At 45.9% G+C, this 24,671-nt stretch overlaps 1 protein-coding gene across 3 annotated transcripts in view; it reads right to left on the bottom strand.

Moving 5' to 3' along the window:
* DOP1B (DOP1 leucine zipper like protein B) overlaps window positions 1-24,671 on the bottom strand; it is a 136,380-nt gene that overhangs the window by 67,219 nt on the left and 44,490 nt on the right. For all 3 annotated transcript variants that reach the window (XM_054468840.2, XM_063659904.1, XM_063659903.1), the window contains 8 exons: window positions 17,356-17,545; window positions 14,623-14,721; window positions 14,177-14,300; window positions 12,050-12,159; window positions 11,683-11,797; window positions 7,065-7,185; window positions 3,227-3,346; window positions 894-996 (listed from right to left, as the gene is read on the bottom strand). In XM_054468840.2, coding sequence (XP_054324815.2) covers window positions 894-996; window positions 3,227-3,346; window positions 7,065-7,185; window positions 11,683-11,797; window positions 12,050-12,159; window positions 14,177-14,300; window positions 14,623-14,721; window positions 17,356-17,545 — 982 coding nt within the window. The remainder of the gene's footprint in view (window positions 1-893; window positions 997-3,226; window positions 3,347-7,064; window positions 7,186-11,682; window positions 11,798-12,049; window positions 12,160-14,176; window positions 14,301-14,622; window positions 14,722-17,355; window positions 17,546-24,671) is intronic.

Genomic DNA, 24,671 nt, shown 5'->3' with positions numbered 1-24,671 from the left:
TAATCCCAGCACTTTGGGAGGCTGAGGCTGGTGGATCACCTGAGGTCAGGAGTTCAAGACCAGCTTGGCCAATATGGTGAAACCCTGTCTCTACTAAAAATACAAAAATTTAGCTGGGCGTGGTGGCGGGTGCCTGTAATCCCAGCTACCTGGGAGGCCGAGGCAGGAGAATCACTTGAACCCCAGAGGCGGAGGTTGCAGTGAGCTGAGATCACGCCATTGCACTCCAGCCTGGACAACAAGAGCAAAACTCTGTCACAGAAAAAAAAAAAAAAAAAAGAGAGAGAGAAAGAAAAGAAAAGAACATTTCTATTGTTTTTGTTTGAGACTGGATCATGTTATGCTGTCCAGGCTGGTCTCAAATTCCTGGGCTCAAGCAATCCTCCTATCTCAGCCTCCTGAGTAGCTGGGAATTACGAGCGCATACCACAGAGCTAGGCTCAGTATTTCAATTTGATCTAGACATATCAAGGATGTTATTCCTCTCCTCGCAAGGGGCTTTACACTTTCTAATAGAAAATAAAATTGGCACATATTTCTATATTAAGGAAATTAGTTTCCTTTGAGAAAACTAGCCAACAGCACAATTTTAACTAGGAAATGTATTGACTGTTTCCCTAAAGTAACTGTAGTACGGGAATGATACCCAGTTCATCAGCTGGTTGACCTAACTTCAGCTTTGCCCACTTACAACCGGCCCAAAATTTATAGCCCCTTTTAAATAAGACATTAAAAATATAAGAGATTACATCCAGCTATATCTTTTATGCCAAAACAAACATCAAAACAGTGTTGCATATTTTCAGTAATGTGAGGTTGATAAAGCAGGCCATCACCACCAGTAAGAATGTAAATAATAGCAGGCGTTGAGATGTCTCTTCCCCAGCACTTACCAAGGGAATGACATCCAGCAGGAAGACCAGGAGGGCGCAGAGCTCCGAGACCGTGGGGGGAGGGCTGACGCTGTTCCTCACGTTGTAACGCTGCTTCACTGGTCTATAAATCACAGCAAAGAAAAATCCATTCTTTGGCCAGGCATGGAGGCTCACGCCTGTAATCTTAACACTTTGGGAGGCCGAGATAGGTGGATTATCCGAGCTCAGGAGTCTGAGACCAGCCTGGGCAACATGGTGAAACCCCATCTCTACTAAAGTACAAAAAAATTGGCCAGGTGTGGTGGCCCATGCCTGTAGTCCTAGCTACTTGGGAGGCTGAGGCACGAGAATTGCTTGAACCCAGGAGGCAGAGGTTGCAGTGAGCCAAGATCGCACCACTGCACTCCAGCCTGGGTAACAGAGCAAGACTCTGTCTCAGAAAAAAAAAAATCAATTCTTCCTGCAGTAAGTCCAAGCATTTCTTACAATTTCCAGTAATGTTATTCTACTTCAAACATAATGGAAGACAGCTTTTGTAGTTCTCATAACTAAATTTTGGTGATTAAAAGTATCTAACATGTAGAAGTGTCAATAAGTGTCCTGAATCTGTTGGTGTCCAAACAGATTCTCTCTGACTTGAACTCTACCAATTCAGGTATCTCCCAGGAGACCTGGAGTACCATCAATAGATGTAATCCCAAGTCCCCAGTCCAAGCCCAAAGGCACGAGCCAAGGGAACGAGGCTGGGCTGGAGAACACCACAGTCCACACGGCTCTTCACCCTGCTGTAGGAGTGGCCTGGGACTACTCCTCTCCAAGTAATACCAGGAGTTTATCAGCATCTGAGTTGCCTAGAACGTTTCAGCTTCTGTAGAGAAGTGTAACCCCACCAATCAACTATTGTTAGTTGCTTATCTTATACTGAAATTCAAGACTTCTTTTAAAATAAACAGGCTACTAGATAAATGGGTAAGTTAAAAAGTATCTATTGCTTTTCATCTCATAACCCTGGGATGAATAAATTAACTGTAATAGGATCCACAGGCAACAGCAAAGCCATGTTATACTGAAGACAGACATTAATCTCAAGACAGTGATTAACTCTGGGATGAAAAGAGGACAAAATGTTGCGAAGGTGGAGAGTCAGCTCTATCTGGGTAGAAACATTTTATTCTTTCTTTTTTTTTTTTTTTTTTTTTTTTTTTTAATAACCAGGATGGCCGGATGCGAGGGCTCATGCCTGTAATCCCAGCACTTTGGGAGGCCAAGGCAGGTGCATCACTTGAGGTCAGGAGTTTGGGACCATCCTGGCCAACATGGTGAAATCCTGTCTCTACTAAAAACACAAAAATTAGCTGGGTGTGGTGGCGTGCACCTGTAGTCGCAGCTACTTGGGAGGCTGAGCCTGTAGTCCCAGCTATTTGGGAGGCTCGGATGGGAGGATCGCTTGAACCTGGGAGGCAGAGGTTGCAGTGAGCTGGGATTGTGCCAGTGAACTCCACTCTGGGTGACAGAGAGAGACTCCGTCATAAAATAAAAAATAACATAACAACCAGGCTGATGGAAGCATACTCTAACCTCAATATAATATGGCCTTGCTGTTGCTTGTGGATCCAATTGCAATTAACTTATTTTTCCCAGGGTTGTGAGCTTACTTGGGCAGAAAAGTGCAGTGGTAGCAGCTGAGAAGTAAGACTCTGAGACGGCCAAGAGCATTACAGTGGAGATGAACAAGAAATAAGTTTTACAGTATGCCTCATAGGACAAAACAGGGTTTGAGACATGACCTTATTCCTCCCATAAAGAAAATGGCATGGGAAAGGGCTCTTCAGGAAAGCTCGGTATTCCCGGGGTATGCCACTGCAAACAATTTAGAGGTGGTGCAATTCACCCGGTTAAAAGAGATGGTAAAGCTGATTATAGTAGCTTAAAACATTAATGCTTTTATCTGACCAGTTATACATTCATTTCAGTAAGAGTTTCAAAAACACTCTATCCAGTCACAAAGCCACAAAACTAAGCTGCTTTCAATAGATCGGGTAGCCAGGAGAGGAAAGCTGATTTGATTAATGTAACCAGAAAATGCACTGAGGATTTTCTAAAGTTAGACTTTTAAAGCAGCTTCAGAATTACACGGCAAAGATTATGTGAACCTTCTTATTGGAGATGTTTTTATTCTTCTAGAATCTTAAGTGAATTCTTTCCAATCCTGTTTTAGTTGAATTTTAAAACTCAGGAAAGACTACTCAGCTTCAGCTACTTATATATAATCTGATATTCTAAGCAGCTACAAAACCATTAAACCCTCTCATCCTTCCTAAATATTCTGCATTCTTGAACTGCATACTTACCTAAAGCATTCCTCAAAACATCTTGTCATATAATCCCAGAGAAAGTCTGTGCTTAGAGAAGTGATCAGCAAATTTACCGTTTTGACAATCTCAGAGGCATTTCTGTTTTCTTTGATTGCACTGTAAAAGGGGAGGACATGAATAAATATGTCTATAAAAAAATCCTGAATTACAAAATGTGTCCAAAAAACTGTAATTGATTTCACCATCTGCAACTTATTTCTAGAGAAGCTGACACACCCTGATAAAAATAAAAATATTACGGTTCTTATAATGTGTTTGCATAATGCCATTGTAAACAATATTTATACTGATACAGTCTCTTAAAAGTAAATTTCAGAGCTGGGTGCGGTGGCTCACGCCTGTCATCACAGCACTTTGGGAGGCTGAGGTGGGTGGACCAGCTTGGCCAACATGGTGAAACCCTGTCTCTACAAAAATACAAAAATTAGCAGGCCATGATGGCGGATACCTGTAATCCCAGGTACTCAGGAGGCTGAGGTGGGAGAATCGCTTGAACCTGGGAGGCAGAGGTTGCAGTGAGCTGAGATTGCGCCACTGCATTCCAGCCTGGGTGACAGAGTGAGACTCTGTCTCAAAAAAATAAAAATAAAATAATAATAATTTCAGAGCTACTGTAAAAAGAATTTGTACAGAAAATCAGTTTTAGTCCATACTCTACTGGTGGAATAACATGGTACACAGATATTCAGCAGGGAAATTTAGCCAAGATTTTAAATGTTTTATCTTCTTTTGAGACAGAGTCTCACTGTTTCCTAGGCTGGAGTGCAGTGGCACAATCTCGGCTCACTGCAATCTCTGCCTCCCAGGTTCAAGTGATTCTCCTGCCTCAGCCTCCCGAGTAGCTAGGATGGATTACAGACGTGCACCACCACGTCCAGCTAAGTTTTGTATTTTTAGTAGAGATGGGGTTTCACCATGTTGGCCAGGCTGGTCTCAAACTCCTGACCTCAAATGATCCACCTGCCTCAGCCTCCCAAAGTGCTGGAATTACAGGCATAAGCCATAGCGCCCAGCCTTAAATTTTATCTTCTATGGCTCAGGAAATTTATTCAAGAAATTTATCCTATTGAAATCCCTGCACGGCTACATAGATGTGTGCAGAAGTGTACCACTAAAAGGCCATTAAAAAATACTGAAAAAAGCCAGGTGCGGTAGTCCACACCTGCAATCCCAGCACTTTGGGAGGCCGAGGCAGGCAGATCATTTGAGGTCAGGAGTTTGAGACCAGCCTGGCAAACATGGCAAAACTCTGTCGCTACTAAAAACATAAAAATTAGCCAGATATGGTAGTGGGCATCTGTAATCCCAGCTACTCGGGAGGCTGAGGCAGGAAAATTGCTTTAGCCCAGGAGGTGGAGGTTGCAATGAGCCGAGATGGTGCCACCACACTCCAGGCTGGGTACAGAGCGAGACTCCATCTCAAAAACAAACAAACAGGCTGTACGCAGTGGCTGATGCCTGTAATCCCAGCGTTTTGGGAGGCTGAGGCAGGTGGATCACGAGGTCAGGAACTCGAGACCAGCCCGGCCAACATGGTGAAAACCCCATCTCTACTAAAAATACAAAAACTTAGCTGGGAGTGGTGGCAGGTGCCTGTAATCCCAGCTACTCAGGGGGCTGAGGCAGGAGAATCACTTGAACCTGGGAGGTGGAGGTTGCAGTGAACGGAGACCACATTACTGCACTCCAGCCTGGGCAACAGAGCAAGATTCTGTCTCAAAAGCAAACAAACAAACAAAACTGAAAAAGCAGAAACTGTCTAAAAGTCAATCAATAAGAAATTGGTCAGTCAGGATTTATTATTTTTATTTATTTTTTGAGATGAAGTGTCGCTCTGTCGCCTAGGCTGGAGTGCAATGGCGCAATATTGGCTCACTGCAGTCTCCACCTCTCAGGTTCAAGCAATTCTCATGCCTCAGCCTCCCAAGTAGCTGGGACTACAGGCATGCGCCACCACACCCAGCTAATCTTTGTATTTTTTTTTATAGAGACCAGGTTTTGTCATGTTGGCCAGGCTGGTCTTGAACTCCTGACCTCAAGTGATCCGCCTGCCTTGGCCTCCCAAAGTGCTGAAATTACAGGCGTGAGCCACTGCACTTGGCCTTAAATAAATGATAAATCCTTAACAAAACCTCTAAGGCAACTAATCCCATAGGAGAACAGTACAGAGCTACTCACAACTTCCATTTTAAAAAACAAGCAATGGCCAGCCACGGTGGCTCACACCTGTAATCCCAGCAGTTTGGGAGGCTAAGGCAGGAGGACTGCTTGTGTCCAGGAGTTCAAGACCAGCCTGTGCAACATAGCAAGACCTCGTCTCTACAGAAAAATTAAAAATTAGCCAGGTGTGGTTGTGTGTGCCTATAGTCTTAGCTACTTGGGAAGCTGAGGTGTGAGGATCACTTGATCCCAGGAGTTCAAGGCTGCGGTGACCTTTGATGGTGCCACTGTGCTCTAGCCTGGGAGACAGAGTGAGACCTTGTCATGCTGGAGAGTGACACTCCAGAGAGTGCCAGGCATGGCGGCTCACACCTATAATCCTGGCACTTTGAAAAGCTGAGGTGGGCGGATTGCTTGAGCTCAGAAGTTTGAGACCATCCTGAGCAACATGGTGAAACCTCATCTCCACCAAAAAAAAAAAAAAAAAAAAAAATTAGCTGGGCATGGTGGTGCATGTCTGTAGTCCCAGCTACTTAAGGGGCTGAGGCGTGAGGATCGCTTGAGCCCAGGAGACTGAGGCTGCAGTGAGCCATGTTCACGCCACTGTACTCCAGCCTGGGTGACCCTGTCTCAAAACCAAACAAACAAACCAACAACAAGAAAACAAAAAGAAAACCCCAAGCAACTAAATAACTGGTGTAATTCTACCTTTAGAATAAAAGACAGGCATCTATGTATTTATGTATGTAGTAGAAATCTAGAAAGAAGTAAAAATGTTTTATGGTTTTCTCTGAAGAGTGCTAGGATTACGGGTGACACCATTTTTCTTGATCTTTCAAATATCAGTAAATTCGACAATGACCATGTATTACTTTCATACTCAGAAAAACAATAAACCGCTTTCATTCTGGGAGAAAAAAGCAAACACTAAGAACTCTTGGTACACTTACAACTAATAAACCAGAAAAATATTAAAATTGATTTAAATTTTCAATGTTCAGGCAGAAGGAAATTACATTAAGAGTAAAGCAAAAAGGAAAAGGTTGTATCCCCTTAAAAGGAACAAACTAAACAAACAAAACAGGGTTTGTATGTAACTGCGCACGTGAGGCCGATGTGCCTGCTGTCTTCCAAACACCACTCACTCTGCCTCTGGGCAATGGAGCCTGTGTCCTCCGGTGCCCTGCCTGGGTCTCCCCCAAACTCCCCCAACACCCCCTGGACTCCTGTCCTGAAGACTCACATCCCCTTTCCACTTGCCAGGCACACTCCCCTCCATTTTCCCTCTTCTCTCCGCCCTGTAACTCACCACTTGGGTATACTAGATCAAGCTGCCTTTGTTAAACGAGTTTCATACTTGATCAATACATACATTTCATTGTTTCATACTTGATCAAAAAATCAATAAATACCTGTCCATCCCAGGCTGGGGGAAAGACTACATCAAACTCCCTTTAAACTCTTCACAGTACTCATTAGGGAACAGTCAATTCCCATGGACTGACTTAAAGGCATTGATTATTTTAACCAATGGTCTCACCTGCTGCTCCGCTTTCTCTACCACTTCACAATTTATAGTAAGCAAGAGAGGAAAAAAAAAATCATAGTACCGGGCAGGGAGAGAGATGGGTGACGTTCAAGGCCAAACCCATACCTTATCAGCGAATTTCCACTCTGGGTGTAGCTAAGTTTAAGATCAGAGCCAAGGGCATCTCTGCAGTAAGAATAAAAGGCCCTGATGACTTCGAGAAACAAATTCCCAACCACTTGAGGCCCTGCAATTAGAAGGAAGATGGTCAGAGACAGATTAACAATCCCTTTTAAATCAGTAAGTGACATATATATATACATAAGACATATATACAGTAAACCTGTGCATACAGACATTTTATATAGTCTAAAATATACAGAAACTTAACTTTAGCTGGGGAAACAACATTCATGAAAATAGCCAACACTTTTGTAGAACTTCCTGTGTGCCAGACACCCTTCTACGCATTTTACATCTATTAACGTATTAAACCCTCATAACAGCCATGTGGACAGATCCTGTACTGCTGATTACACATAAGGAGATGGAAGCACAGAGAGCTTAAGTAACTTGCCCAAGGCAGATTCTGCTAGATGGAGGCAGAGCGCAGACTACGTGTGTTAAGTGTGCATAAACTGCTGGCCAGGGACATTACTCAACAGAAATATCCAGAGAGCAGGGCAACTTCTTCAATACCTTTAGTCATGAGCTGGAGCAACACAAAAGAAATGATGGCCATCCTGAAACTCTGAGAAAGATGGCACAAAAGAACTGGACCAGCTGCACGTTAGAGAAGCTTCCCTGCAACCAGGCAGGGGATGGGCAGGGCATTGCTACTCCGCAAACTGCAACCCTCAGGCAGCTGAGGGCCTGACTTCTTACCCATGTATCCAAAGGGAGAAACACACAATCAATTCAGAGAAAATGAAAGCTCTGTCAACACTGGCAAAAAAGCAGATTAATCCAATCTTTTACACTTTATTTTCACAAAACCAAAAGATGTGCCTCTGAGAGAACTATTTTCATGCTACGTTTCCTGTGTATTTTTTTTAAGATAGAATTTATTATTATTTTTTTGGAGACAGAGTCTTGCTCTGTTGCCCAGGCTGGAGTGCAGTGGTGTGATTTCAGCTCACTGCAACCTCCGCCTCCTGGGTTCAAGCAATTCTCCTGCCTTAGCCACCCAAGTAGCTGGGATTACAGGTGTGTGCCACCACGCCCAGCTAATTTTTATATTTTTAGTAGAGGTGGGGTTTTGCCATGTTGGTCTCGAACTCCTGACCTCAGGTGATCTTCCTGCCTCGGCCTCCCAAAGTGCTGGGATTACAGGTGTGAGCCACCACACCTGGCCTTGGCTTCCTGTGTATTTTATCTACAGCATAAGAATGTTAAATGCTTGTTACAAAAATGAAGGCAATTTTGTTGCCTTGATTGACGGAGGAGGAAATGAGGTATGGCTAAAGCCCAGACACAAAAAGTATGGACAGGACTGAATGGCCGTCCTGTGCTTTCTAGTTCTATATAATCACCTCATTTGCCTCCTCAGTGTGATTTCTTGTAGACAGCTAAAAAATTAGAAAGAGTAAATTAAGTGACGGTTATGATTGGGCAGGAGCATGATATTCATTTGCTTCCAGAAAATACGACCTGGAGCCCAAGTTAGCAGCAACATTTACTTGGCTCACCAAGGTGCATGGCTTTGACGTAAAACACACATCTCCAGAATGCTAAGTTATATTTTCTTCTTTTAATACTTCCTTGAAGTTACACAGCAAGCTCCCAATACATTTATATAATTGTTCCACTTTTTGGACTAAATCATGATTTTTCAGAGCTGCAGTTACTTTACACTAGCAGGAAAATCTGTTTGGTCTGAGGTGGGAGCGGGGAGATGGGAAGAGGAATCTGAACAAAGTGCAGACACCCTGAGGCAGCACATCAGGGGCAGAGCCTGGAAGAACAAACGCTTCATACTTGGACTTTTGTTAAGAACGACGAGAGCTGCACAACTCTTGGAATAAAGTTCACCTGGTGACAGAAGCAAACATCTCGGGTAGGACTTCTCTGAGTGCAATCAGGTAAGCATCAGGAGGTGCTGACAAACTGAGCTTAGGCTCCTGACTGGCCCTGGGCAAATGACCTACTCCCGCCCAACCTCAGTCTTTCCATCTGTAAAATGGGCATAGTGGGAGCACCTACCTTGGGGTTGTTGGAGGGATGGAGGTGTGTGTGCAGGCAGATATAAAAGGATGTATGCAAGTCACTTGGCACAAAATAATTGCTCAAAAAATGTCAGCCGTGGTTATTATTAATGAACAGTGAAAACACTCCAGGAACATGGAGTCTCCCCTTCCCTCTAACTTCACGAGAAGCTGCTCCCCTTTTGTCCCCCTAGAGCTGGCACCGTCCCTGCCACATGGCAGATGCTCTGTGCTTTTGAATGGATAAGTGAAGGGCCTCCATCTCAAGGCCAGAGAGAGGCCACTTCACTAATGCCCTCAGCTCTCTTTTTTTTTTTTTTGAGATGGAGTCTCGCTCTGTCACTCAGCCTGGAGTGTCATGGCATGAACTCTGCTCACTGCAACCTCTGCCTCCCAGATCCAAGCGATTCTTGTGCCTCAGCCACCCGAGTAGTTGGGATTAAAAGTGTGCACAACCATGCCTGGATAATTTTTGTATTTTTAGTAGAGATGGGGTTTCACCATATTGGCCAGGCTGGTCTCAAACTCCTCACCTCAAGTGAGGCCCACCTCGGCCTTCCAAAGTGCTGGGATTACAGGCGTGAGCCACCGCACCCGGCCAGCCCTCAGCTCTCTTGTCCTCTGTAAACAGCTACCAGGAGGCAGGTACACCTGGAGCACTGAAATGACATTCTTAGGCTTGCAATCCAATGGAAGAGATGGGGATCTTTCCCCTGGTGTGGGGCTCACATAAGCAGATGTAGACCTTAAAGTGAGGTGATATGGTAGCAAATTTCTTTTTTTTGAGACGGAGTCTCACTCTGTTGCCCAGGCTAGAGTGCAACGGTGCGATCTCAGCTCACTGCAACCTCCACCTCCTGGGTTCAAGCAATTCTCCTGACTCAGACCCCCGAGTAGCTGGGATTACAGGTGTGCACTGCCATGCCTGGCTAATTTTTGCATTTTTAGTAGGAATGGGGGTTCACTATGTTGGCCAGGCTGGTCTTGAACTCCTGACCTCAGGTGATCCACCTGCCTCAGCTTCCCAAAGTGCTGGGATTACAGGCGTGAGCCATCATAACTGGCCGCAAATTTCTTTTCTTTTTGAGATGGAGTTTTGCTCTATTGCCAGGCTGGAGTGCAGTGGCACAATCTCGGCTCACTGCAACTTCCACCTCCCTGGTTCAAGCGATTCTCTTGCCTCAGCCTCCCGAGTGGCTGGGACTACAGGCACGTGCCACCATGCCCAGCTAATTTTTGTATTTTTAGTAGAGATGGGGTTTCACCATCTTGGCCAGGCTGGTCTCGAACTCCTGACCTCGTAATCCACCTGCCTCAGCCTCCCAAAGTGCTGGGATCACAGGCGTGAGCCACCGTGCCTGGCTGCAAATTTCTTTTTAAACTGAGGGAGAGGGCCGGGTGCGGTGGCTCACACCTGTAATCCCTGCACTCTGGGAGGCCGAGGCGGGCGGATCACTTGAGGTCAGGAGTTCGAGACCAGCTTGGCCAAGATGATGAAACCCTGTCTCTACTGAAAACATAAAAATTAGCCAGGCGTGGTGGCACATGCTTGTAATCCCAGCTACTAGGGAAGCTGAAGCAGGAGAACTGCTTGAACCCAGCAGACAGAGGTTTTAGTGAGCCAAGATTGCGCCACTGCACTCCAGCCTGAGTAACAGAGCGAGACTCTGCCATTCATTCATTCGTTCATTCATTCATTCATAAATAAATAAATAAATAAATAAATAGTGAGAGAAGGTCACTTTTCTCAACCTATGCTCATAGGACCATAGTATCTAAGAAGGGAGCCTCTGGTGACCAGAGTCTAGTTCAACCCTCTTCATTTTACAGTGAAAATGTTTTTACTCTCCAAAGTGAAAAGAAGTGGCTTGCCCAGGATCCCAAGGCAAAAAGATGAAGGGGGTCCCCTACTTAATTGAAAATCAAATCAAAGCTCATTTTAAGTATGACACTGAAAAAACAGTCCTAAAAAGGAAATACCACATGTTCTGTAGACACTATAGGAGCTCAAAGGTATTTTCCTAACAAAAATATTCAAATTATTGTGCAAAACTTTTTTTTCAGACTGGGTCTCACTCTGTCGCCCAGGCTGGAGTGCCATGGTGCAATCACAGCTCACTGCAGCCTCGACCCCCTGGGCTCAGGTGGTCTTCCCCACCTCAGCTACTTGGTAGCTGGGACTACAGGGAAGCACCACCACCCCTGGCTAATTTTTTTGTATTTTTTTATAGAGATGGGGTTTTTCAACATGGCTTTTCAGCCATATTACCCAGGCTGGTTTCAAATCCATGAGCTCTTCCTTCCTCTACCTCCCAAAGTGCTAGGTTTACAGGCATGAGCCACTGTGCCCAGCCGTGCAAAACTTTTAAGTGACCACAGATATGATCACTGAACCATATAACATGACTTCAAAGTTCTGAAATTCCAAAGATTAAATTATATTCAAAATAACACTTTGGTTGTATCTCACCATGTTGTATTTCCCTGAAAACAGGTAATCTGTATTCAGCATAGGATGGTAGCAGCATTTCTAACATTACCTATTTCTGGCTTGTCAAGCAGACTGATGAGGACGCGAAAAGGCTTCAGGTATGCATGATGGCGTTCCTCCACGTCGGCATCTATGAACTTCTGATGCAATATCTCAGCCAAACCCTATTTATTTAAAAAAAGCCACAAATTAGAATATCGTATATCATAAAGTGTAACAACATTATTGGCTATTCTAATTGTTAAATACTCTGGGACAGAAGGAAAACCAGTCACCCAGCATGCAACAAATACCCTGCAGTTCCCCAAACCAGGGGCCAAGGAACGTGCTCACTGCCTACGTGGAAGCCTCCCAAAGAAATCCACTGGAGAATCGTCACCAAGGATACCCTGAACTTTCCAGAAATGCTCCTTTACCTCAACTAAAAGATCCTTGGAGTATTTTTCAAAAAAATAAGACGACTGGTCTTCATAAGAATTTGAGATTTCAGATTCTGGCACAATGGTATTTCCTTTAATATCTGAGCCTATAAAAGAACAAGCGCCGAGCTGTAAAGAGAGCTTTGCTTTTAAAGGACATCATATTGTGCAAAAGTCTCATGCTCCAATATTTTTAAAAATATCATTCTTCTGACGGAGAACCAAAATCAGATCCAGAAAGACCACGTCAGATTTTCTTCTTCTGACAGTGGTGTGGCTAATGATCAGACAGGCAGAATTCCATCTCAATGGGTATCAATTTAGTTTGTTCTAAGAATTCATTCACCCTGTTGGCTGGGTGTGGTGGCTCACACCTGTAATCCCAGCACTTTGGGAGGCCAAGGCGGGTGGATCACCTGAGGTCAGGAATTTGAAACCAACGTGGCCAACATGATGAAACCCTGTCTCTACTAAAGATACAAAAAAATTAGCCAGGCGTGGTGGCGCATGCCTGTAATCCCAGCTACTTGGGAGGCTGAGGCAGAAGAATCACTTGTATTTTTTAGTAGAGTTGGGGTTTCAGCATGTTGGCCAGGCTGGTCTTGAACTCCTGACCTCAGGTGATCCACCTGCCTCGGCCTCCCAAAGTGCTAGGATTACAGGCATGAGCCACCAAGCCTGGCTGAGGATCACTTTTTAAAACCAGTGTTTTTTTGTCCAGCATTATGTGAGATCAAGGTATTCTCATGCACATGCTCCCATCAGCTGGAGCCTTGGATAAGTCTGCGAGGTTCTCAGGGCGAGAAAGTGCATCCTCATGGTATGGGCAAAGAATATGGGGCTCCTGGGGCCGCAACTAAGTGAGTCAGAGCTGGCGCTGTGGTCAGGCCCAGCGTCCTCCACACAGCATATCAAGTCCCATAGGAGCAGAGCTGTGCCCTTAACAAAATCATCCTTTACATACAAATCCTTAAAGAGCCTACAAATAGTCTTCTTAAAATCCTCAGTAAGCTTCCATGCAATGACTTTTTAAAGTTTTATAACTAGGGAGAAGAGCAGGAAGGACTGAAGAGGACTTCTTGACTTTGGTAAGATCTTTGGTACAGATCTTTGGTACAGATCTTTGATAAGATCTGAATGCTAGGCTGAGTGTGGTGGCGTGTAATTCCAGCACTTTGGGAGGTAGAGGTGGGCAGATCACCTGAGGTCAGGAGTCCATGATCAGCCTGGCCAACAGGGTGAAACCCCATCTCTACTAAAAATACAAAAATTACCCAGCGGGGGTGGTGGGTGCCTGCAATCCCAGCTACTTGGGAGGCTGAGGCAGGAGAACCACTCCAACTTGAGAGGTGGAGGTTGCAGTGAGCTGAGATTGCACCACTGCACTCCAGCCTGGGCGATGGAGTGAAACTCCATCTCAAAAAGGAAAAAAAAGATCTAAATGTTGAGAGTTAATCAGAGCTGTAAAGTCCTGTCACAATCGTTTTGCATACCACGTTTTCTTAGGTACGTGAATATGGGACTTTAGAAAATTCATGAACGTGTTATCTTTTAAGTTGCAATTTCTTAGACTCTGTCCCTGGGAGGACTTCCAACCAACAGTCAAGGGCCCTTTGCCAACAAATTTATAGGCAGTCCACACACTCTGACACACAGAAACATGGCCCAGGGGCTCTCGTGATCTCCAAACTTATCCAAATGTCTCCCAAAACATTTCCACTTACATAAAACCTCCTCCTTTATTTACATATCTTCCACAATATTTGTAAGTTTTCTCCACGATACACCCTCATCCCATGAAACTTCTCCATAGCAACAGGCTTCTACTTGAATAAGGTTTCGCTACCGTTTTTTGGTGGTATTTCAAGCTCTTAAATGGAATTCAGTTGGCATTTAAAAAATCCTACTTATTATTTCCCCTTTTTTAAAAAAGAAACTGCAAAACAACCAAGCTACGTATAGGCAGCAGACCTCAACTGACCAGTGCCATATTTAGTCATTGTGGTATCTTTCCATACCTCATGATTCAGAGATATATCACCAAGACCAAATCTTATTCCAGAAGTCAGCACTAAAAGGTTTCACATTAACTTTGACTTTAAAAGGGTGCATACTGCTCAGTACCTAGTAACCATGCATACAGTCTTCTGTTCAGGGACATGTCCCTTCTCAGTAGGGTCTGGGTGGCGGCTGAGAGAATGCGCACGATGTCAGATCTGAGGAGGGGGATGGTTCTCTCATTGGAATCCTATTAGAAGGACAGAGAAATTTACTGCAAGGGAACCATAGGGTAGATTGTTGACTTTTTGACATGCAGCCCTTCCTTGCTGGTCTACAAAGCTCTATCTCAAAAAGGGCTGGTTCCTTACACATTACCCATGGAAAGAAGCTATTCAATAAGTGCAATGAAAACGCTATCCTTGCAAAAATGAACAAGGACTTTTCACTGGCTACCAGAAAATAATGCCCATGAGTGGCTGAGCTGTCCTTGTACAACAAAACTGCTGGAGATCTATATCCTACCCCTTGGGAAACACCAGTGACTTACCAGAAGAGTACAAATGACTTACCAGACAGGTATAAAATGGGAAGAAAAACAGAACGATTTCCAGATTATTTCTTTGCACAAGAACATTTGAGTCCAACAGGGAGGCACACAAAGATTTCACCTGTAAACGATCAAACGGCATTAGCATTTTCAGGCTACTCTTTATGGTCATAAAAACGAAAGTAACCTTCCCCGGGCATCTTGAAACTCCTGTGTTATATCACTCAGAAGAGAACCAGCAGCCACAGTTCAGGAGGGCGTGGGTTCTAGCTCTCGAGGCTGCAGGCTGTGTGACATTGGAGAAGACGTTCAGCTGCAGACCTCACTGTTCCACGTGAGAGCTGGAGGGGTTTGGACCAGATGGCCGGGTTCTATGATCTCAAATTCTACGACCCCAGAAAGGATCCAACAGGAACCTTAAACTAAAGCTCTGAAGACACAAGGGAAAATAATTCCTGATCAATTCAGTAGATATTCTGAGTGTCTTTTCTGAATACAGATAGGTAGACTAGAGATGCATAAGAAATTAGAGCCACAGACAAATGCTCAGAGTTCAGAAGAGGAGAGCTCTTTCAACTGCAGAGAACAATGGTGCTCCACGGGAAAGCTGGGCTTGAAGGACAGGAAGGAGCTACGCTGAGACCGTGAAGAAGGGCAGGAATGGACAGCCAGTGGGACAGAAGGGAACGGTCGGGAGTAAAGGTACTGTGAGGCCAGGCCCTGTGGCAGTCGTGTGGGGGCACAGGGCCTGCAGGGAAGAGTGAGGTGCTGTGGCTGGGAGCAGATGGTTAGAATGCTCTTGAGCTTGGACTATAGCTGTTGGCAATGGGAAGTCAGATTTTTTTTTTTTTTTCTTTGAGTCAGGGTCTTGCTCTGTCACTCAGGTTGGAGTGCAGTGGTATGATCTTGACTCACTGCAACCTCTGCCTCCTGCGTTCAAGCGATTCTCGTGTTTCAGACACCTGAGTAGCTGGGATTATAGGTGCCCACCACCATGCTCTGCTAATTTTTTTTGTTTGTTTTTCAGACAGAGTCTCACTTTGACACCCAGGCTGGAGTGCAGTAGTGCAATCTCAGCTCACTGCAACCTCCGCCTCCCAGGTTCAAGCGATTCCTTTGTCTCAGCCTCCTGAGTAGCTGGGACTACAGGCGCCCATCACCACGCCTGGCTCATTTTTGTATTTTTAGTAGAGATGGGGTTTCACCATGTTGGTCAGGATGGTCTTGAACTCCTGGCCTCAGGTAATCCACCCACCTAGGCCTCCCAAAGTGCTGAGATTACAGGCATGAGCCACTGCGGCCAGGCTAATTTTTGTATTTTTAATAAACGTGGGGTTTCACCATGTTGGCCCGGCTGCTCTTGACCTCCTGACCTCAAGTGATTCACCTGCCTCAGGCTCCCAAAGTGCTGAGATTACAGGTATGAGTCACCGCACCCAGCCGGGAAGTCAGACATTTTTAAAGCACAGGATACATATGAGCAAAGCTAGGCTTTCTCGCCATCCCAAATCTCTTAGCAGATTTGGGATGGGGAGAAACCAGTCAGATCCAAGAGTAAGAGACAAGAAGCTAGAGCAAGGCTGAGACGATGGAGAGAAAGAGACAAAGGGGATACTGACGGGGCAGGAAAGGGACATGTTCATTGGGATCTCCCGTGTCCTGATCATTGTGAGATGCACTTTTCATCCATTTTTCCACCTTGTCCTCAGAGAGATCCTGTGAGGCAGGTCTACAACCCCCATTTTGCAAGAAGAAATGGAATCAGAGGGTAATTCACACTCAGCTGCAGATCTTCTCACCTGTGAATTCAGCCTGAACACTTTAAGATCAAAGTGTGGGAACACCACCAGGTGGCGAAAGACAGCAAGCCATAAAAGCACAAGAGGCAGGTTTGGGGAAAAGAGACAAAGATCTGGGAGGTTACCATTTCTAAAGGCACGAGAAGGGATGTCGTTACCAGGGAAGAGAGCTTCCCTTGAAGGGCCTGGAGATGGATACCTGGGGAACCCCGATAATTTGGGTTTGAGAGCAGCCAACGGAGACAGGAGAGCAGGGGGAGGATGCCAAGGGAGGAGGGGGTTTCCATGTGTGAGTGGGCAGTGGCCCCCATGACACAGGACAGAGGAAGGAAACAAAGACCCACCAATGCGGCCGACCCTCTGCGTGCAGAGGCCGTCTGAGCGCCGTGTGTAGCTAAGCACATTTCTGCAAAGCCGGGGGCCTCCAGAAGGGACCTCTGAGGGTGTGAACAATTATTTGAATGTATGAATCTTAATGCCACTTTGGGAGGCCGCAGAGGGTAGATCACCCGCCAGGCAGGCAGTTAGAGACCATCCTGGCCAACATCGTGAAACCCCATCTCTACTAAAAACACAAAAATTAGCCGGGCTTGGTGGTGGGTGCCTGTAATCCCAGCTACTCGGGAGGCTGAGAGAGAATTGCTTGAACCCGGCAGGCGAAGGTTGCAGTAAGTTGAGGTTGTGCCACTGCACGCCAGCCTGGGCGACAGAGCAAAACTCGGTCTCAAAAAAAAAAAAAAAAAAAAACTTAATGCATATGTTAAAAAAGCCACCACCAGCCTCAACTGCACAAGGCCTCCTTCTCGCCTTGCTCAGCCGTTCGTTACCCAGACTTAAGCTTGGTGCACCTCCCTTTCCTGGATGTCCCTTTGCAGTTTCAGTGACAACCTGCCCATGAGGATGCTGTGCCCACATGTCGCCTCCTCCCCATGCCCCGTGAGGAACACAGCACCCACCGTGAGTTGGTGATTGGTCCCTAGCATGTACTTCTGCTCCCGGCCGGGGGCATCCCTGTTGATGTGGCCCACCACGAAGACTGAGGCAGGGAGGCGGATGGACGGGCTGGCCAGGACGCTCCCCCAGAGGGCGGTGTAAAACACCTCTTTGCCAACCACCAGCGACAGTCTCAGGAGCAGAGCATCCGTTCTGTTGATGAGAGAGGATAGGGTTCAAGGGCTCGCCCCATCTTCCCGAGTCCCACTGCACACTCCTCTGTGAATGCTGCATGGAGAACCACAGCAGAGTCGCCTGGCTGGGGAAGCCCCACCTTCCTCATCGCCGGGAGCCGCTGCCATCTCTCACCCTGCTGTGTGTGTCCACCTGCTGGCTGTCACACTGACCCTGGATTTGCTAAAACCAATGTCACTAGGCAGCGCAGTGCCTTGGCCAATGAAAAGTGTCTAAGCAGTCATGCGTGGCAGGGCAGAGACCCATCTCCACCCTGGCCGCGCCACGGATGCCTAGGTGCTCACGGAAGGGAGATTCCACCATAAGAGGGATAGGCAGTTCAGCCACTTCACAGAAAAGCGGAAGGAGCCATTCGTGTATCAAAAACAAGCATATGCTGAGGAGACTGATCAAAGACTTAAGCAATTAGATGCCACCAACCTGAGCACAGCCAAAAATGTGCCAAGTGACATCTGCCTTTAGAAATGCTAGGGGCAAATCTGCCTGGGGCCTCCCACGACCCTGCAAATTCCATCAGCCTGGAGTGGTGTTTCCTTTCAGTCTGCCCACAGCACCTGCATGTGCTGACTCCCGCTCCTAGGGGCTCTTGTGCTGAGGCTGGGCATTTGTTTGCCTCTTATCTTTATCTAGGTCTCCCATGATACAAAGTCAGCACCTTCTCACGCATCCTTTAAGAGAAGCAGTGTCACCAGTGGATCAGGGCTCGTTTTTCCACTGACGCTGACCAAGGTCAGGCTCATGCCTGTTTGGTGGTGTCCCTGCAGCTGACTGCGGCCCTTTCCCTGTCCGCAGTGCACACAATCTGCAGGCTGGATGACAACATCTACCAGTAAAACAGCAGAGGCACATTCCCCCTAAGGGATATCACCGCACGAAGGATCTGACTCATTACCTGAAAGGATTCAGTTTCTCACATGCTTCCTATCTGCAAAGACCACAGAAAACAATGACAGAAAAACCAACCCGGTGGAATGTGTTGGTTCACCAAGCTTGCCAGAGTTGGCCCTCCCGTGTCCAGATCCTGGTTGTGATGCTTCCTAGCTGCAGGACCTAGGACAAGTTTAACATCTGCGCATGTCTGTGCAGGGAAAGGAGCCTCAACCTTGTGGAGATGTTGTGAGAATGAAGTGAGAGTCCCCTCGAAAAAAAAAACAAAAAACCACAGTTCGGCTGGGCACGGTGGCTCACACCTGTAATCCCAGCACTCTGGGAGGCTGAGGTGGGTGGATCACCTGAGGTCAGGAGTTTGAGACCAGCCTGGACAACATGGTGAAACCCCGTCTCTACTAAAAATACAAAAATTAGCCAGGCATGATGGCAGGTGCCTGTAATCCCAGCTACTGGGGAGGCTGAGGCAGGAGAATTGCTTGAAGCCGAGAGGCGAGGGTTGCAGTGAGTCGAGAGGGCGTCACTGCACTCCAGCCTGGGCAACAGAGTGAGACTCTGTCTCAAAAAAAAAAGAAAAGAAAAAAAAAAAAACCTCAACCCAGGAGAACAGACCTAATGCTTGGGCCATGCCGCCTGCAATTACTACCAGGTCCGCTCTGTTTGCTGTCACAGCCCCAGTGCCTATTTGAGCAAGTGACTCCAGGTTGGCACTCGAAAAACCCCTCAGATAATTTTTTTGTATTTCCTTCAAAAATATCTACCATCGTGTTATATTAAAAGTGCATTTTGTTCTCCTTAAAATTAGTCTGAACTTTTTGGGGTCCTATAAAATATTGTAGGAAATAATTCATGGTACCATCTTCTTAGAAAAAATAAAAATGAAGAGGCATAAGTAATGGCTAAGTGTACAGAAGAAGTACACAGGGCGATTTAGTGGCTAAGGTTATTGAATGGTCTTCTATTAAAGGCTGAGTAAACAAATAGAGCTTGTCTTTGCCCAGCTCTGAAATCATCACAAACACTAGAATGTACACACCATGGTGTCACAGTCCCCCCTTTACTTAGAACTGCATATTCCCAAAGTATGTTCCATAGAACACTGGCCACTAGAGATGTTCCACAGAAGAGGAGTTCCACCCTCAAAAAGTTTGGGAAACGCTGCCTATGTTATCTCTTCAATATTCTGAAAACTGGCTACTAGCTTTCTATTAAAGAAATAATTTTTTTTTTTTTTTTTTTTGAGGCAGGGTCTTACTCTGTCACCCAGGCTGGAGTGCAGTGGCACGAATACAGCTCACTGCAGCCCTGACCTCCTGGGCTCAATCAATTTTCCTGCCTCAGCCTCTGAGTAGCTGGGACTACACACCCATGCTGCCACATTGGGCTAATTTTTGCATTTTATATATAGACAGAGTTTCATCATGTTGCCCAGGCTGATCTTGAACTTTTGGCTTCAAGTGATCTGCCCTGCATGGCCTCTCAGTGCTGGGACTACAGATGTGAGCCACTGTGCCCAGCCAGCTTTATTTTTTAAGTCTCATTTTATTCTTAAAAAAATGGATGCATACTAACAATTTAAATGACATCACAGTAGAAACAACAGCAACTATGACAAACCTCTGGTATTAGAGAGCAAAATAACCGGGGTTAAAAATGAAATAACTTTCTACTCAACAAGAGTTACTATGATCATCTCGGTTGTTAAATTCCAATATTAGTGTGCAGTTTACAGTCCAGAACTCTGAACTTTTTTTATTTTTTGAGACGGAGTTTCACTCTTGTTGCCCAGGCTGGAGTGCAATGGCATGATCTTGGCTCACTGCAATCTCCACCTCCCAGGTTTAAGTGATTCTCCTGGCTCAGCCTCCTGAGTAGCTGGGATTACAGGCAGCCGCCACCATGCCTGGCTAATTTTTGTATTTTTTTTTGGTAGATACGGGGTTTCACCATGTTGGCTAAGCTGGTCTTGAACACCTGACCTCAGGTAACCCACCCGCCTCGGCCTCCCAAAGTGCTGGGATTACAGGCATGAGCCACCATGCCCTGCTGGGAACCCTAAAATTTTAATTCAAAACCAACAAACGGGCCAGGCACAGTGGCTCACACCTGTAATCTCAGCACTTTGGAAGGCCAAGGCAGGTGGATCATTTGAGCTCAGGAGTTCAAGACCAGCCTGGCCAACATGGTAAAATCCCGTCGCTATTAAAAATACAAAAATTAGCCGGGCATGGTGGTTCGCACCTGTAATCCCAGCTTCTCATGAGGCTGAGGCAGGAGAATTGCTTGAACCCAGGAGGTGGAGGCTGCAGGGTGCCAAGATTGCACTGCTGTACTTCAGCCTGGGTGACAGAGTGAGACTCCATCTCAAAAAATAAAACAAAAACAAACAAACAAAAAACCAACAAACATTAAAAAAAAACCCAACTTCCAAACCCCAAGTATTTCCATCCTTCCTAACTCATGCCGGCGTATGCTCTCTCATGCCTCCTGCAAACGCAGCTCCTTCAAATGACACTGGCATGCTTCACTCTTCACAACTGAGAGCATGTGAGTGGCATGGGCCGGGCATTGCAAATCCCAAGCACTCCACAACTTTGGTTCTGCAGCTGCTTGCTGAAAGGACAACCATGGAAAGCCAAGCTGTCACAAGACAGCACTGCTTTGGTACAATCATCTGAAACTGAAGAGGCAAGGCAGAGACAACAGCGCCCTGTACCGTAAACTGCAGGTCAGAAACAGCACTAAAGAAGGGGTAAAAAAAAGCCTCGAACCAGCACAGATCATGATCACAGTGCCTGAAACCAACCAAAAGAAATGTTGGTGCTGGGTGCAGTGGCTCACGCCTATAATCCCAGCACTTTGGGAGGCTGAGGCAGGTGGATGATTTGAGGCCAGGAGTTCAAGACCAGCCTGGCCAACATGGTGAAACCCCATCTCTATTAAAAATATAAAAATTAGCTCGGTGTCATGGTGCGTGCCTGTAGTCCCAGCTACTCGGGAGGCTGAGGGAGGAGAGTCGCTTATACCCGGGAGGTAGAGATTGCAGTGAGGCAAGATCGCGCCACTGCACTCCAGCCTGGGTGACAGAGCGAGACTCTGTCTCAAAAAAAAAAAAAAAAAAAAAAAAGAAATGTCAGCCAAATGGGGTGGCTCATGCCTGCAATCTCAGTGCTTTGGAAGGCCGAGGCCAGAGGATCGTTTGATCCCTGGAGGTTGAGACTGCAGCGTGCTATAATCCTGCCACTGTACTCCAGCCTGGGTACAGAGCAAGACCCTGGAATTCAATGTGATCATGTGTGTCATGCACGTCGCAAGTGCTCAGTAAAGGGTCCATTTGTTTCCTCCACGATAGGGGCCCTAAGAGGGTACGTCTTCCCCTCTTCCCATGGTGACGCTGTGGGTAACTCCTCTTTAATGGGACAGGACATCATGGAAACTCTGGACTATGGCCTCCCTTATTAATGAGCTCCAAAAGAAAAGAAATGTCAATAAATATTTTTCAACTCTTTAAGCCAGGGTTTCTGAACTTCCACCCCACTGACATCTGGGACCAGGTAAGTCTTTGTTGTCGGGGCACCTGTGTGCATTGTAAAATGTTCAGCAGCTCCTGGACTCTACCCACTAAATATCAGTAGCACCCTCCCCGCCCCCAGTTGTGACAACCAAAAATGTCTCCAGATATTGTCAAATGTACCCTTAGAGGCAAAATTACTACTACATTGAAAATTACTGATTTAAATGGAAATATCTGATGAGCTAGTTGTTGCCTTCTTACAAACCATTTAAAACATTCACCTCTCCTCATCTCCTAAGAAGAAGAGTTTAGTGCTTTCCCTGTTCTAATCTTGTTTTCTTAGTACAGCAAAACACAGCTACGTAGCTATTTCATGGGCATTTAAAAAAAAAAAAAAAGGACTTCTGACCAGTAATAGGTTATCTGCAGACCCCAAAGGGTTAGAAAGCCAGGGTGGATAAGTCCTAACAGGGGCCAAAAGTTTCATTCCTTATGGTTCACTACAAAGCACACACCAGGGACAGCCTCCACCTACATGAAACCTGTGAGTCGCCCCAGCCTTCACCAGCTCAACCTAACTCACCACTTTGCAATTTCTACCCACGTGCTCATCATGACCCCCCACTGCACCCTCCCTTTCTGCTCTCTGCACATTTGTTGGGGTGTTTCACTCAATTCCCAAGCACTTTTTTTCTTTTTTGAGATGGAGTCTTGCTCTGTTGCCCAGGCTAGAGTGCAGTGGTGCGATCTCGGCTCACTGCAACCTCCACCTCCTAGGTTCAAGCGATTCTTCTGCCTCAGTCTTCCAAATAGCTGGGATTACAGGTGCCTGTCACCATACCTGGCTACCCAAGCACTTTTGGGAACAGTTACCAAACCATCTCAGACCAAAATGGATACAGCAACCAAAAAATCTTGCACAGTCCCTTCAATTACTGTGGCTGCAACACACTGGCTCAGAGATTATTGTATAACCTTTCACTGGCATCCACCTTGGAGAGCTGATAACTAATCACTTCTGGGTGCCACATTGCATTTGGTTTTCTGTCACAGCTAAATAGATTCAGTGATTCACGAAGCTTTACTTGGCTCTTGGTTCGATGTCAAGAAATCACAATATTCGGAAAAAAAAATCAATGTTAAGCAACTTTAGCAACTGTTCAAATGAACCTTCATTTATCAACTAAGAAAACAAAAACACTCCAACTATTTACACTTCTAGTGTGATTCACACAGATTTAAAAGATCACAGTAAGCTTTAGGGAACTAATGTGTTCATCTGTCTAATGACAGAAAAATCATGTAGGACATATACTCAATATCTGTCATCAGAACACAAACATAGCAGAACTTCTAGAAAGGGCCTGGGATTATGAGTCCATTGGCATGGAGTCTGGTAATGTCCTCCAGCTGCCTCTTGTGTGACCTGCACCGCTCATTAACTCAACACACACTTACCGAGTCTCACCATGTACCAGCCACAGGGCCTGGTGCTGGGCTTAAAACCACAACGGAACAGATTCTGCCTCCTAAGGTAGAAACTGTAAAGGTGGATTCTCCTTTGGGAAATGGAGAGCCAACACCTGGTCTATGTGAGAGCTTTAAATGGTTAAAGTGCAATGTTTTGGTTACATCTGTCAAGTCCTGATATAGAGCTCACGAAATGCACCCTTGGCCACTTCCTAACTAACCCTTCAAACCATTCTGATTACTTGGTTTACTTGAGGCTGGGGGAGCCGTGCAAATGGACCTTGGATTGATTCCTGGGTTCCACTCCAGCCTCCTGCACTCCTCAGTCACAGCTAACACCACAGGAAAAGGTGACCTGACTAGAGCCTCCAGCACAGGGAAATATGAGCAGTGCATTGTGTAATCACATGGAAGCTTTTACAAGCGCAAAAGTCACCAGTGACTGAACATGGGCTCTTAAAACAGGTCCCATTAACAAAGGTGAATCACTGTGGCATCTCTCAGAAGAGTTAATAAGCTGGAAGTGAGTTCTTACTTTATACTTCTCCAGAAACAAAGGTCACTGTGTATACTCAATAGTCTGTTTTTCTGTTTGTTTGTTCGTTTTTTTCCGAGACGTAGTCTTACTCTGTCGCCCAGGCTGGAGTGCAGTGGTGCAATCTCGGCTTCCTGCAACCTTCACCTCACGGGCTCAAGCTATTCCCCTGCCTCAGCCTCCCAAGTAGCTGGGATTACAGGCGTACACCACCATGTCCGGCTAATTTTTTTGTATTTTTAGTAGATATGGGGTTTCACCATGTTGGCCAGGCTGATCTTAAACTCCTGACCTCAAGTGATCCACCTGCTCTGGCCTCCCAAAGTGCTGGGATTACAGGTGTGAGCCACCATGCCCAGCCATACGCAATAGTCTGAACAGAATACACACTTTCTCCCATTCCTAAGCAGTGACCACAAAAAAAAAAAAAAAAAAAAAATGCTACATGAACTTTTGTGCATATGAGTGTTATAGATTTCTCCAAGGTGCTCCTGAAACCTGTCAAGATATTCTGCTTCGCATCACACTAAATTGCCTTTTCAAGCCCTGCCCTGGCTTTGCTTTTTAATTTAGAAGCAGCCTAGTTTAATGGAAAGAAGAAGGACTTTAGAATCTGATATGGGCTGGGCGCGGTGGCTCACGCCTGTAATCCCAGCACTTTGGGAGGCTGAGGTGGA

This window comes from Pongo pygmaeus, chromosome 22 (assembly GCF_028885625.2).
Source record: "Pongo pygmaeus isolate AG05252 chromosome 22, NHGRI_mPonPyg2-v2.0_pri, whole genome shotgun sequence".
Lineage (NCBI taxonomy): Eukaryota > Metazoa > Chordata > Mammalia > Primates > Hominidae > Pongo > Pongo pygmaeus.
The sequence above is the reverse complement of the archived record's forward strand: the minus strand, read 5'-3'. Positions and strand labels throughout refer to the sequence as shown.